General features: G+C 45.1%; 1 protein-coding gene across 2 annotated transcripts in view; it reads left to right on the top strand.

Moving 5' to 3' along the window:
• Window positions 1-13,740, top strand: part of LOC130355311 (sterol O-acyltransferase 2-like) — a 138,410-nt gene that overhangs the window by 99,678 nt on the left and 24,992 nt on the right. For both annotated transcript variants that reach the window (XM_056555317.1, XM_056555318.1), the window contains exon 9: window positions 6,144-6,189. In XM_056555317.1, coding sequence (XP_056411292.1) covers window positions 6,144-6,189 — 46 coding nt within the window. The remainder of the gene's footprint in view (window positions 1-6,143; window positions 6,190-13,740) is intronic.

Genomic DNA, 13,740 nt, shown 5'->3' with positions numbered 1-13,740 from the left:
TAATCCCCCCTAAGACATACGATGCATGCAGGTTATTAGTACCCAGATGCATAACTTTACATTTATCCACATTGAACCTCATTTGCCAAGTGGATGCCCAGACACTTAGTCTATCCAAGTCATCTTGTAACTTATGCACATCCTCTATAGACTGTACCGTGCTACAAAGCTTGGTGTCATCTGCAAAGATAGAAACAGAGCTGTTAATACCATCCTCTATATCATTGATAAATAAATTAAACAACAGCGGTCCCAGTACTGAACCTTGGGGTACACCACTAATAACCGGGGACCAATCAGAGTACGAATCATTGACCACCACTCTCTGGGTACGATCCATGAGCCAGTGTTCAATCCAGTTACAAACTAAAATTTCCAAACCCAAAGACCTTAACTTACCTGTCAGACGTCTATGAGGGACAGTATCAAACGCTTTAGCAAAATCCAGAAACACTATATCCACAGCCATTCCTCTGTCAAGGCTTCTACTCACCTCTTCATAAAAGCAAATTAGATTGGTTTGACAACTTCTATCCTTAGTAAACCCATGCTGGCTATCACTTATAATACAATTATCCCCTATGTATTCCTGTATGTAATCCCTTATAAGTCCTTCAAACAATTTACCCACAATGCACGTTAAACTTACCGGTCTATAGTTTCCTGGGGAAGACCTAGAGCCCTTTTTGAAGATTGGCACCACATTCGCCTTGCGCCAGTCCCTTGGCACAATACCAGACATCAGAGAATCTCTAAATATCATGAACAGGGGTACAGATATTACTGAACTTACCTCTCTAAGAACTCTTGGGTGTAGTCCATCCGTCCCTGGGGATTTGCTTACATTTATATCACTTAACTTACCTTGTACCATCTCTACATTAAGCCAGTTCAGTACATTACATGATGTGTTACCAGCACTGACCTGGCCAATGTCAGCTCCTTTTTCCATAGTATATACAGAACTAAAGAACCCATTCAGTAGCTCCGCTTTCTCTTGATCGCCTGTGACAACCTCCCCATTATCATTATTAAGGGGTCCTACATGCTCTGTCCTTGGTTTTTTTGCATTTATATATCTAAAAAAATATTTAGGATTAGTTTTGCTTTCTTTGGCCACCTGTCTCTCGTTTTGAATTTTTGCTGTTTTTATTACATTTTTACAGATTTTATTAAGCTCTTTGTACTGTTTAAATGTTATCGCTGACCCATCAGATTTGTATTTTTTGAAGGCAATTTTTTTGTTGTTTATTGCTCTTTTAACATCATTTGTCAGCCATGTAGGATTTAGTTTTAATTGTTTATATTTGTTCCCCTTTGGTATATATTTAGCTGTATAGTTATTTAGTGTTGATTTAAAGATGTCCCATTTACCTTCTGTATCAGTATTTGAGAACACCTCCCCCCAGTCTATGTCCTGTAGTGCAGATCTCAGCCCAGGGAAATTTGCCTTTTTAAAGTTATATGTTTTTGCCTTCCCCGCCTGTCTTTGTTTTCTACATTTTAAGTCAAAAGTAACAATATTGTGGTCGCTATTACCAAGGTTTTCCCGCACAGTTACATTACCAACCAGCTCTGCGTTGTTGGAAATGATCAGATCCAACAAGGCATCACTTCTTGTTGGGTCCTCCACAAACTGGCCCATAAAATTATCCTGCAATAAATTTAGGAATTGTCGCCCCTTTGTAGTTTTAGCCAACCCTGGACCCCAATCTATATCTGGATAGTTAAAATCTCCCATTATTACCACTGTACCTGCCCGGGCGGCCCTCTCTATTTGTTTATGAAGCCGAACTTCTATCTCTTCAGTGATATTAGGGGGTCTGTAGATTACCCCAAATATTATTTTTTCAGTATTTCCCTCCTTTTGTAATTCTACCCACAGTGATTCCACCTCCTCAAAATCATCACACACTATGGCATCGTTCACACATACCACTTCTTACATACAGACAGACTCCACCACCTTTTCTGTTCATTCTATCCTTGCGAAACAATGTAAACCCCTGCAGATTGACAGCCCAGTCATGCGAGGAGTCCAGCCATGTCTCAGTGACCCCAACTATATCAATATGTTCCTCCAGTATCAAGGCCTCAAGCTCCCCCATTTTATTTGCTAGGCTTCTGGCATTTGTGAACATACACTTTACATTTCCATCCTTTATGTTATTGGGGTTAATGGGATTCAAGGGTGTAAGTTTTATTTTCCTATGAAGCCTATTCCTATTAACTATTCTAACCCCTCCCTCCGCTCCACCCCCAGGTACATTCATAATTCCCACCTCTCTATCTACACTATCTTCCCCCTCTTTGCTGTAGGTTCCCTCCCCCCAAGTCCCTAGTTTAAACACTCCTCCACCCTTCTAGCCATCTTCTCCCCAAGCAAAGCTGCACCCTCCCCATTGAGGTGCAGCCCGTCCCTACGGTAGAGCCGGTAACCGACAGCGAAGTCAGCCCAGTTCTCCATGAACCCAAACCCTTCCTTCCTACACCAGCTTCTGAGCCACTTGTTTACCTCCCTCATCTCCCGCTGCCTCTCTGGTGTGGCTTGTGGTACTGGTAGTATTTCAGAAAATACTACCTTGGAGGTCCTTGCCTTAAGCTTGTGGCCTAAGTCCCTGAAATCATTTTTAAGGACACTCCACCTACCTCTTACTTTGTCATTGGTGCCAATATGTACCATGACTGCTGGGTCCTCTCCAGCCCCGCCCAGCAACCTGTCAACCCGATCCGCGATGTGCCGAACTCGTGCGCCAGGCAGACAACACACTGTTCGGCGATCCCGGTCTTTGTGACAGATTGCCCTGTCTGTCCCCCTAATAATTGAGTCCCCCACCACTAGTACCTGTCTGGCCTGCCCTGTACTCCTCCCTCCCTCCTTACTGGAGCAGACACCCCCCTGGCGATCAGAGGCGGTATCCTGCTGCAGTTCTGCTAGCTCTGTAATGGCATCAGGTTACTTTATAATTTACAGACTCTACCCCTTCTACTCAAGCATAAGGATGTGCAGGCGCTCAATTCTACATTTACTCGATTTAGATGTGTCGGGAGACGCCCCAGAATAGCACTTCAGAAATGAATGTTAAACAAGGCGGATGGCGGAGTTGGATTTCCCAACATTCGCTGCTATAACCTGGCCTGTATTTTTAGGCACGTTATGGACTGGCTACGTGAATCTAGTTTTCACTCTAATTATTATACTGAAGCTGACCTGGTCTTCTCATGGAAAGTAGGCTGTTTGAGAGTTGGCGCCTGAAAGGGATCCGAGTTGTGAAACAGCTTATACATGTAGAGGAGAAACGCTGGTTTCATTTACAACAATTGTTAACAAACTTCTCCTTACCGCCCTCTCATTTCCTCACCTTCTCTCCTTCTGCAAGTTGTGCCTCTGTGATCCCTCCTCTGAGGTGTCCCCCTCTCTTTGCAGATGTCGTAGGCCCTCAGCTCCGGAAGGTGACATTGTCGTACCTCTATAGTTGTTTTAGTGGCGATTTCCTTAAGGTATCTAGGAGGGGGGTGTTTGCCAAATGGGAATCTATTTTGCAGGATGGGAAAGCTTGTGACAAGATCTTGGCTTGGCTGGGCCAAGGTTCGAGCCAATGTTATCAGTGAACGCATGCATTTTGGCTGTGATGCATCTGTGATTCAATCTCCCGGCCTCACCGGCTTTTCCTGATAGAATTACATACTGCCTGAAGTTTTCTAGTCCTGGCATGGATTTCTTTAACGGGAGATGAGGATGCCCAAGAACTCAGATGTTTGGGGGGGGGGGAGGGTATAGTGGCTTACATTGCTAGGTACTGGAAAGTGCGTGTTCCTATGACCCCTCAGGCTCTTCTCTTCCAGTGTGTCGACCCTGGGGTAGCTTTGGCAGTCGGACTGCATGGTGTTCCTCACTTCCTTCATGTCATCCTGCTGGTTGCAAAACGTGTCCTTCTCAGAGACTAGATCCAACCCCGCATGCCAGTATCGGCTGACATGGTTGAGGAGTTGAAATCCCACCTGGAGGTCGACAGACTGGACACAGAGAGGCATAGGGAGAGAAATGCAAGGAAGTTATTTGGCAAATGGTGGGCGTTTGTGGTTGCGCACTATGATAGGTCCCAAATTGAGCTTTTGTTTTACCATTTAGACATACTGAATGGTACTGTCGAGCATCCCTTAGCAATACCTTAGGACCCTTACACCTTTCAGATGGTGTTGGATGAAGGCGGAAGAACTTCAACGAGATCGAGTATCCTTTTCTTGAATTTTTCTTCTCTATATTCCTATTTCTTTTTGTGTTTTCTTTCTCATTGTTAATTTATTTTCCTCTTATTATGTACTGTTTACGTATGGATGGGTGTGTTTGTGTGGTCCAGGGGAATGAGGGTTGAACTACGCTGCTGACTTAATTTTTTTCTTGCATATTGGTTCATGTCCGAGGCACCTTGGGTACTGCGTTACCCACTTCTGCCTATGCTGTTTGCGGCATTTTGATATGCTTACTGTTTTGTCATTCTTATTATAAAATTGTGAAAATGTAATAAAGTTTAAAAAAAAAAAAGAAAGAAAACAGACCATTAAATTGCATTGAGACTTGACCTCCTTTGAAACTGTGCCTACATCCCCTCCCCCTTTACATGCCATAGGCTTCCTCTATAGGCTGTTATTGTCTAGCTCTTCCTCTACCTTTCTCTCTTATGGTGTGCCCTGGGAGGACGAACTGAACAAGCATTTTATGCCTGTTCAGTGACAGAAATGCTTCCATCTTTCTCATAAGTTGGCGATAACCACGAAGCATAAGAAACAAATTACAAAATTCTTTCACATAGCTACCGGATTCCTGCCCAGCTTCCCCAATGGTACCTGATGGTATTTGATTTTTGGCACTGTGGCATTTTTTGGGCACTATGTCTCATATTTGATGGTAATTCCTCTCCCTACGCACTTTTTGGTTCATCTTTCCTGATGGTTTATCAATTGAGAAACTACTGAATGAATTTAAATATTTTTCTTAACACTAAAGTCTATCTACAACTACAAATTGGAAACTCAGTTTTGGCTAGAGCTGAGACCTTTCTTGCATAAGGCATTTAATACACAATGTTCCATTGTCAGCGTGTAAATCTGTCTATGCTTGTTGTCATAACCACTTCTCCTGCATGCAAATCTATACATTTACATTGAGATATATATCAGACTGGGGTCTGTCAAACCTGCTCTCTTATGTTAAAGGCTGTAGATAATACTGTTTATTAGAGCGAAGTTACAGTAATTCCATTCTGCACAAACCTCGCGGCTCGGCGGTTGCTGACTTTAGTCTGCATAAATTAGTTCAGCTTTCAGGTGCTCTGGTGGGCTGGAAAAGGTGGATACAGTCCTAGCAGAGTCTCCTAGGACTGTATCCACCTTTTCTAGTTCACCAGAGCACCTGAAAGCTGAACTAATTTATGCAGGCTAAAGTCAGCAACTGCCAAGCCACGAAGATTGCGCAGAATCGAAGTACTGTAACTTCGCTCATCTCTACCGTTTATTCAAGAAATGTGAATAGCACACAAAAATAGGCTAAAACTTTATCAGGACATAATATTCTGTCCCAGGGATTCAACGATGGTTAATGGTAGTATAATAGAGAAAATTGTACTGGTTAGTTCCTGTCTATACATTTGGCATAGGGATTCATCCTAACCCCACTACGGAATTGCATGGTGGCACATGAATAGTTGTACAATGTAAGGATAGAGTCACACACAGTACACCCACATTGGCGGTTACAGATGGACTGCAGAGTGAGCTCCCAGCTGCATCCGGGTACCTCGGTGTATCCGCTCTTGATTGCCACTATGAGCTAACCCACAGAGCTATCCAGTCTCAACTGGAATCTCGCTGTGCAGTAGCTCTGTGACTGCCAGTGGTGGGCGCATCCACAGCATGAAATACGCTGCGGATGCACCGTGTGTGACCCTACCCTAAAGATGTATTAAATATTTCAAAGCCTTGCATGGGCATAAAGTAGGAAATCTAGATAATATATTATCTATGTTATATCATGAACTGTCGGAAAAGCTTGGAAACTTTCAGAGATAAAAATGTAAAAAGTGTATTCTTTCTAGTTAACAGAGATTGATACCTGTGTGACATTATGTTTTGCCCCCACACAGAACACCATACATCAGGTGGAATTATGTGGTGAAGTACTTTGCCCAGGTAAGATTAGGTGAAGACTCGTCATAGACAATAAAACGTGCCAGATTTCCAACTCTCTTGCTGCTGCAAATAATGTATTTATCAGCTTTGCTATACCTGTAGTCCATGTTTATGTTCTGTGCCTTTTTAAAGGTTAAAGGGTACTATTACACAAGGGGATTACTATTACACGAAGTGACCAGGTGGATATTGCCCTGTGAAATAGGGTCAACAATAAGCCAATAGGGTTCACACCACGATTTTGCTCTACGGTTTCCGAATACAGTTTTATAAAAAAACGCATGCAACCGCACAGAAAACTGTGCCCATAGACTTCTCATTCAAAACCGTATGCACCATAATGTATATGGTTGTCTTTATTTTTCAAACCATACAGTTTTTTACTTTTTCCAGACAGAAAACCGTGACCTACCACGGTTTTTGGTCCTGGTGGAAAACTGTATTAAACCGTATACGTTTTTCTTTAACATGGGAGTCAATGGGAACCATACAGAACCATATGTACGTATGGTTCCCTACGGTTTCCCTATACGGTTTTTGACTTTGCACAGTTTTTTCTTGGAATTTCAATCAAACAAGTGAAACTTTATTCATAATGGAGTGAAAAGTTAAAAACGTTTAAGTTTTTTTCTTAAAAAATGTATGCAACCGGACATGATTTTTCATACCGTATATGATTTTAAACCGTATACAGATAAAAATTTGTACACACGTTTTGATACAGTTTAGTCAGGTTTTGAGGAATCCGTTTTTTTTTTTTTTTTTATCAAAAACCTGATACGGGAACTGTATTGCAAAAACGTGGTGTGAACTCAGCCAAAACAGACAAACACTTGGTCTTCTGCTGATTGTATCATTTTAACTTGGTTAAAAGTCTTTGCTGGACACATATTAGTTAAGTCTTGCAGTAGGCTCTAATGGAGTGCCAATTTACAAGATCAACAATCGTTTACTGCAAGAGTCAGGTTTTTTTCAACTACAAGGACACTTTAACCTTTTTGCAATTAATATTGACTTTTTTTTACAAACTACTAAAAATAAATGCAAACTCCAGCCAAAATGAACTTATCCACTATCCACAGAATAGCTGATCCAACCACTGGGGCCCCCGTGATCTCCGGAACGGGACACAGACTGTATGTGAGGAGCCCGTGTGGTCTACTGGTAGACAGGATGCGCTCCATTCATTTCTATGGGAGTGCCAGGTCTCTTCGGCGCTCTCATAGAAATGATTGGAACATGTGCCGTCCGTTTTTACTGAGAGCCGTGTCACGTTATGGAGATTGTGGGGGGTCCCAGTGGTCAGACCCCTGATGAACAGCTACTTATCCCCTATCCTGTGGATAAGTTCATTTTGGCTGGAATTCTTCTTTTATAGGTTATATTTGTGAATTTAAAGGGATATTCTGGGCAAAAACATCTTGTCCCCTTTCGAAAGGATTTTGATAGGGGATAAGATGTTTTTGCCCAGAATACCCCTTTAATTTCAAGATCTGTGCTTGCTGACAGTAGAAGCATTTATTGTTTACATCCAGAGGCTTAAAGACATTGCTCCACCAATAACATTCATTAGTAGTCCTATTATCCATGAATGGAGCCATAGTGTACACTTGTGACCATCGCTCTGTTCAGACAGAGGACTCAGGACCCCTGTTCTCTTCACTGGGGCAGTGAGCTCTGATATACTGTAATGAACAACATGTCAGAGATTTTTTTACATGATCAGGTTTTCAGATATAAACAATAAATAGGAAACAAGTTGTAAGCTTTAAAGTCATACAGCATGGACATCGTAAGCAGATTCAATGAATTTCCACTTTTGCGGTGTTGAAAGAGTTAAAAGACCTCCTATAGGAGGAAATTGGAGACAGGCATTGTTGAACAGGGAAATGCAGTGAATTTTGAAGCCAGTCCGTTCTGCTTGAATTCAAGAACGGACTGCATTCTGCATTATTGCTCATTGGAGGTTTGACTTCTCTGGTGTAGTGTATTTTTTTTTTTCTATAATTAAATAAAATATACACATGTTATTTGTATCTAAATTTATGAGTAGTGATTTCATGTATAAAGGGTGGGATTTTTTAAATACATAATACATATATATATATATATATATATATATATATATATATATATATTTATTTATATATTTATTTATTTATTTTCCTCTCTAACAAGGCAAATCAGATGACTAATGGTCCTTACGACCAAAATTGCTAATCATGTCTAGAGATGAGCAAACTTTAGAAAAATTTGATTCGGACAATTCGCCAAATTTTTCCCAAAAATTTGCTTTGCAACAAAGATTTTTGCGGCGAATCGCTATGAAAAGTGTCTATTTCTGGCCCACGCCTCAATAGGGGTGTAGAGCACTTTGCCTTGTCCTAACACACATAGGGAGTGTGCTGTGTTAGTGAAATAAAAGTGTTATTCAGTATGACATGCAGATTACAGGCATTGCTACTAGAATTAGTGCCGCAGAGCATCTGGATGTGGTAGCAGGGAGACCATATGGTGTCAAAATTGAAGAGAATAAAGAGATTTTTTATGTAATTTTTATTTAATTTAATTTGAATTTATTTTAACTTTTTTGAGTACCCATTCTGGTGAGCATCAAGCTAGCGATCCTCCGTCAGGCGAGATACCACCTGTTCCAGCCCCTGCCTCTCAGCACCCCCATGAATATGAAAGTGTGAATGTTTCATTTAATCAGTTACGGTTCATTGCTATCGCTCAAAGCTGTTTCATTGGATTCTTGTGATAAATCCACAGGTAATATGACATAGACAACCATAGGGCCTCAGTCTTGAAAAGATTACATTGATTTCTTTAAATTTAAAATTAAGATTTATATTAGATTCCCACGTTTATGTCCCGGTGTTTACTTTGAACTAATACTGTATGACCACAAAACCCAATCTAACAAGGAGTCACACAGTGGCACAATGAAAGAGCCTAGAGGTGGCAGCAACATTAGGAGACCATAATCTGTCAGAATGATACAGCCTGGAATTGGCAGCAGCACGAGGAGACCATATAGTGGCAGAACGACTGGAGGTGGTAACAGCCTGACAAGACCAAAGGGCCTCACAATAGAGAAGATTAAAGATATTTTTAAAAATTTTAATTGAAGATTTCTGGTAGCTAGTGCAACCATAAAATATTTTTAGGTAATGTCCCAGTCCCAGTAGCATCAGTAAACCAAATAGTGTCTGGATGGCACAGCCTGGAGCTAGCGGCAGCAGGAGTAGACAATAGGGCTTCCCAATCCCTAAAATTAAAATATGAATTTTAAAATTTAAATTGAAGATTTTTCGTAGCTAGTGCTACCATAACATGTATTTTAGGTAATGTACCAGGCCCTGAAGCATCAGTAAACCATATAGTGGTTGAATGGCACAGCCTGAAGCTGGCAGAAGCATAAGTAGACAATAGGGCTTCACAATCGATAAGATTAAAAGATACATTTTAAAGTTGAAATTGATATTTTTCGTAGCTAGTGCTACCATTGTCACGATTCGGCTTACAGGTTGTGGATCCACTGTGTCAGCGAGGGATTGGCATGGACCGTGCTGGTGGACCGGTTCTAAGAGGCTACTGGTGTTCACCAGAGCCCGCCGCAAAGCGGGATGGTCTTGCTGGAGCAGTAGCAACCAGGTTGTATCCACTAGCAACGGCTCAACCTCGCTGACTGCTGAGAAGGCGTGGGACAGAAGGACTAGGCAGAGGCAAGGTCAGACGTAGCAGAAGGTCGGGGCAGGCGGCAAGGTTCGTAGTCAATATGGATAGCAGGAGATCAGGTAACACAGGCTTGGACAACACTAAACGCTTTCACTGGCACAAGGCAACAAGATCCGGCAAGGGAGTGCAGGGGAAGTGATGTGATATAGCCAGGGAGCAGGTGGAAGCCAATTAAGCTAATTGGGCCAGGCACCAATCATTGGTGCACTGGCCCTTCAAGTCTCAGAGAGCTGGCGCGCGCACGCCCTAGAGAACGGAGCCGCGCGCGCCAGCACATGACAGCCGGGGACCGGGACGGGTAAGTGACTTGGGATGCGATTCGCGAGCGGGCGCGTCCCGCTGTGCGAATCGCATCCCCGCCGGCAATGTCAGTGCAGCGCTCCCGGTCAGCGGGTCTGACCGGGGCGCTGCAGGGAGAGAGACGCCGTGAGCGCTCCGGGGAGGAGCAGGGACCCGGAGCGCTCGGCGTAACAGTACCCCCCCCCCTTAGGTCTCCCCCTTTCTTTGTCCGGCAACTGCTTCCCATGGGATGAGGACACCGGGAGTGATTGAAGGGTTTCCTCAAAGGCAGGCCGTACAGCAGGAGTGGGAATGGGGAGGGAGGGCAGGGGGTGAAGCATGGCATGGGACAGGGTGTCACCAGGACGGGGGCCATGAGGAGGCAAGGCACAGTCCAGATAAGCCTTGGGGGGACCAGGTGTACGAGGAGGCACTGAGGCTTGCCTGACGGGACTGGGAGGGGGGGAGAGGCATTTCTTATGGCAAGCAGAGTCCCAGTTCTTGATCTCCCCGGTGGTCCAGTCAAGGGTGGGAGAATGAAGCTGGAGCCATGGCAGACCGAGGAGGACCTCAGAGGTGCAGTTGGGAAGGACGAAAAATTCAATCATTTCGTGATGGGGTCCAATGCACATTAAGAGGGGTTTTGTGTGGTAACGCACGGTGCAATCCAATCTAACTCCGTTGACTGCGGAAATGTAGAGCGGCTTGACGAGACGGGTCACTGGGATGCAGAATTTATTCACTAAAGAATCCAGAATAAAATTCCCAGAGGCACCACAGTCCAAGCAGGCCACGGCTGAGAGGGAGGAGTTGGCAGAAGGAGAAATCCGCACGGGCACCGTGAGACGTGGAGAAGCAGACTTTGAACCAAGAGACGCCACACCCACGTGAGCTGGGTGCGTGCGTGCGTTTCCTAGACGTGGAGGACGAATAGGGCAATCCACAAAGAAATCCTCGGTACTGGCACAGTACAGACAAAGATTTTCTTCCCTACGGCGATTCCTCTCTTCCTGGGTCAGGCGAGACCGATCCACTTGCATGGCCTCCTCGGCTGGAGGCCCAGGCGTAGATTGCAAAGGATACTGTGGGAGAGGTGCCCAGAGATCTAAGTTTTTTTCCTGGCGGAGCTCCTGATGTCTCTCAGAAAAACGCATGTCAATGCGGGTGGCCAAATGGATAAGTTCTTGCAGGTTGGCAGGAATCTCTCGTGCGGCCAGCACATCCTTGATGTTACTGGATAGGCTTTTTTTAAAGTTCGCGCAGAGAGCCTCGTTATTCCAAGATAATTCGGAAGCAAGAGTACGAAATTGGATGGCGTACTCGCCTACAGAAGAATTAACCTGGACCAGGTTCAGCAGGGCAGTCTCGGCAGAAGAAGCTCGGGCTGGTTCCTCGAAGACACTACGGACTTCAGCGAAGAAGGACTGGACTGTGGCTGTGGCAGGATCATTGCGGTCCCAGAGCGGTGTGGCCCAAGACAAGGCCTTTCCAGAAAGAAGGCTCACTACGAACGCCACCTTAGACCGTTCTGTAGGAAACAAGTCCGACAACATCTCCATATGCAAGGAACATTGAGACAAAAATCCACGGCAGAGTCTAGAGTCCCCATCAAATTTGTCTGGCAGGGACAAGCGGAGGCTAGGAGCGGCCACTCGCTGCGGAGGAGGTGCAGGAGCTGGCGGAGGAGATGGTTGCTGCTGTAGCAGAGGCAGAAGTTGCTGTAACGTGGCGGTCAACTGCGACAGCTGCTGTACTTGTTGGGCAATTTGCTGCGATTGCTGAGCGACCACCGTGGTAAGGTCAGCGAGACTTGGCAGCGGCACCTCAGCGGGATCCATGGCCGGATCTACTGTCACGATTCCGCTTACAGGTTGTGGATCCACTGTGTCAGCGAGGGATTGGCGTGGACCGTGCTGGTGGACCGGTTCTAAGAGGCTACTGGTGTTCACCAGAGCCCGCCGCAAAGCGGGATGGTCTTGCTGCGGCAGTAGCAACCAGGTCGTATCCACTAGCAACGGCTCAACCTCGCTGACTGCTGAGAAGGCGTGGGACAGAAGGACTAGGCAGAGGCAAGGTCAGACGTAGCAGAAGGTCGGGGCAGGCGGCAAGGTTCGTAGTCAATATGGATAGCAGGAGATCAGGTAACACAGGCTTGGACAACACTAAACGCTTTCACTGGCACAAGGCAACAAGATCCGGCAAGGGAGTGCAGGGGAAGTGATGTGATATAGCCAGGGAGCAGGTGGAAGCCAATTAAGCTAATTGGGCCAGGCACCAATCATTGGTGCACTGGCCCTTTAAGTCTCAGAGAGCTGGCGCGCGCGCGCCAGCACATGACAGCCGGGGAACGGGACGGGTAAGTGACTTGGGATGCGATTCGCGAGCGGGCGCGTCCCGCTGTGCGAATCGCATCCCCGCCGGCAATGTCAGTGCAGCGCTCCCGGTCAGCGGGTCTGACCGGGGCGCTGCAGGAAGAGAGACGCCGTGAGCGCTCCGGGGAGGGGCAGGGACCCAGAGCGCTCGGCGTAACAACCATTAAATATTTTTTGGTAATGGTCCAGGCCTGGAGGTGGCTGAAGCATGAGGAGACCATATTTTGGCTGAACACCACAGCCTGGAGGTGGCTAAAGCATGAAGAGACCATATAGTGGCTGAATGGCACAGCCTGGAATTGGCTGAAGCATGAGGAGACCATATAGTGGCTAAATGCCACAGCCTGGAGGTGGCTGAAGCATGATGAGACCATATAGTGGCTGAATGGCACAGCCTGGAATTGGCTGAAGTATGAGGAGACCATTTAGAGGTTGAATGTCACAGCCTGGAGTTGGCTGAAGCATAAGGAGACCATATATTGGCTGAATGGCACAGCCTGGAGGTGGCTGAAGCATGGAGACCATAAAGTGGCTGAATGAGACAGCCTGGAGGTAGCAGCAGTAGCATCAGGAGTCCTTAAAGTGACCTGGTGACTGGGGCGGTGGGTGGCAATACCAGTACCCGGTGACCAAGGTGGGTGAAAGAAGGAGAACTTGGCATCAGATGTGTGGCATCAGGCGGATGGAAGGTTCAGAATAGTAGCTGAGGCAGGTAGGCAGAAGAAAACAGTCTTTTTTGTCAAAGTAAGTATTGAGGATATGCATTACGTAAAACGTAACTTTTCTTAGGATAAAATATATGGACCCCAAATTTTTTTTTAATCTAACAAAAGGAATGGTGTGCAAAAGACACCATGTTCCACCAATACCACAAAGTATTTATGCGATGCAAAGACCTCTTAAAGGTGAAAGGGAACAACGGATGGTCCATTTTAACCGGTGTGGGTAAGGCCCTACTTTTGTACTATTAATTCCCTTATTGGCAAGTGTTACTCCTTCTTAAAAGGGTGGCCCCACACATGAATCTCTCCCTATTTCCACCTAAAAACACTGCCATTTCCTATGGTTTTTAGTTTGAAATAGGGAGAGGATCCTGTGTGGGGCTGCTCTTTTTAGGACGAGTAACACTTGCCAAGACGGGAATTAATTTTGCGAGAGT

The sequence above is a fragment of the Hyla sarda genome, chromosome 2 (assembly GCF_029499605.1).
Source record: "Hyla sarda isolate aHylSar1 chromosome 2, aHylSar1.hap1, whole genome shotgun sequence".
Classification (NCBI taxonomy): domain Eukaryota; kingdom Metazoa; phylum Chordata; class Amphibia; order Anura; family Hylidae; genus Hyla; species Hyla sarda.
This window is presented reverse-complemented; position numbering and strand designations above follow the sequence as displayed.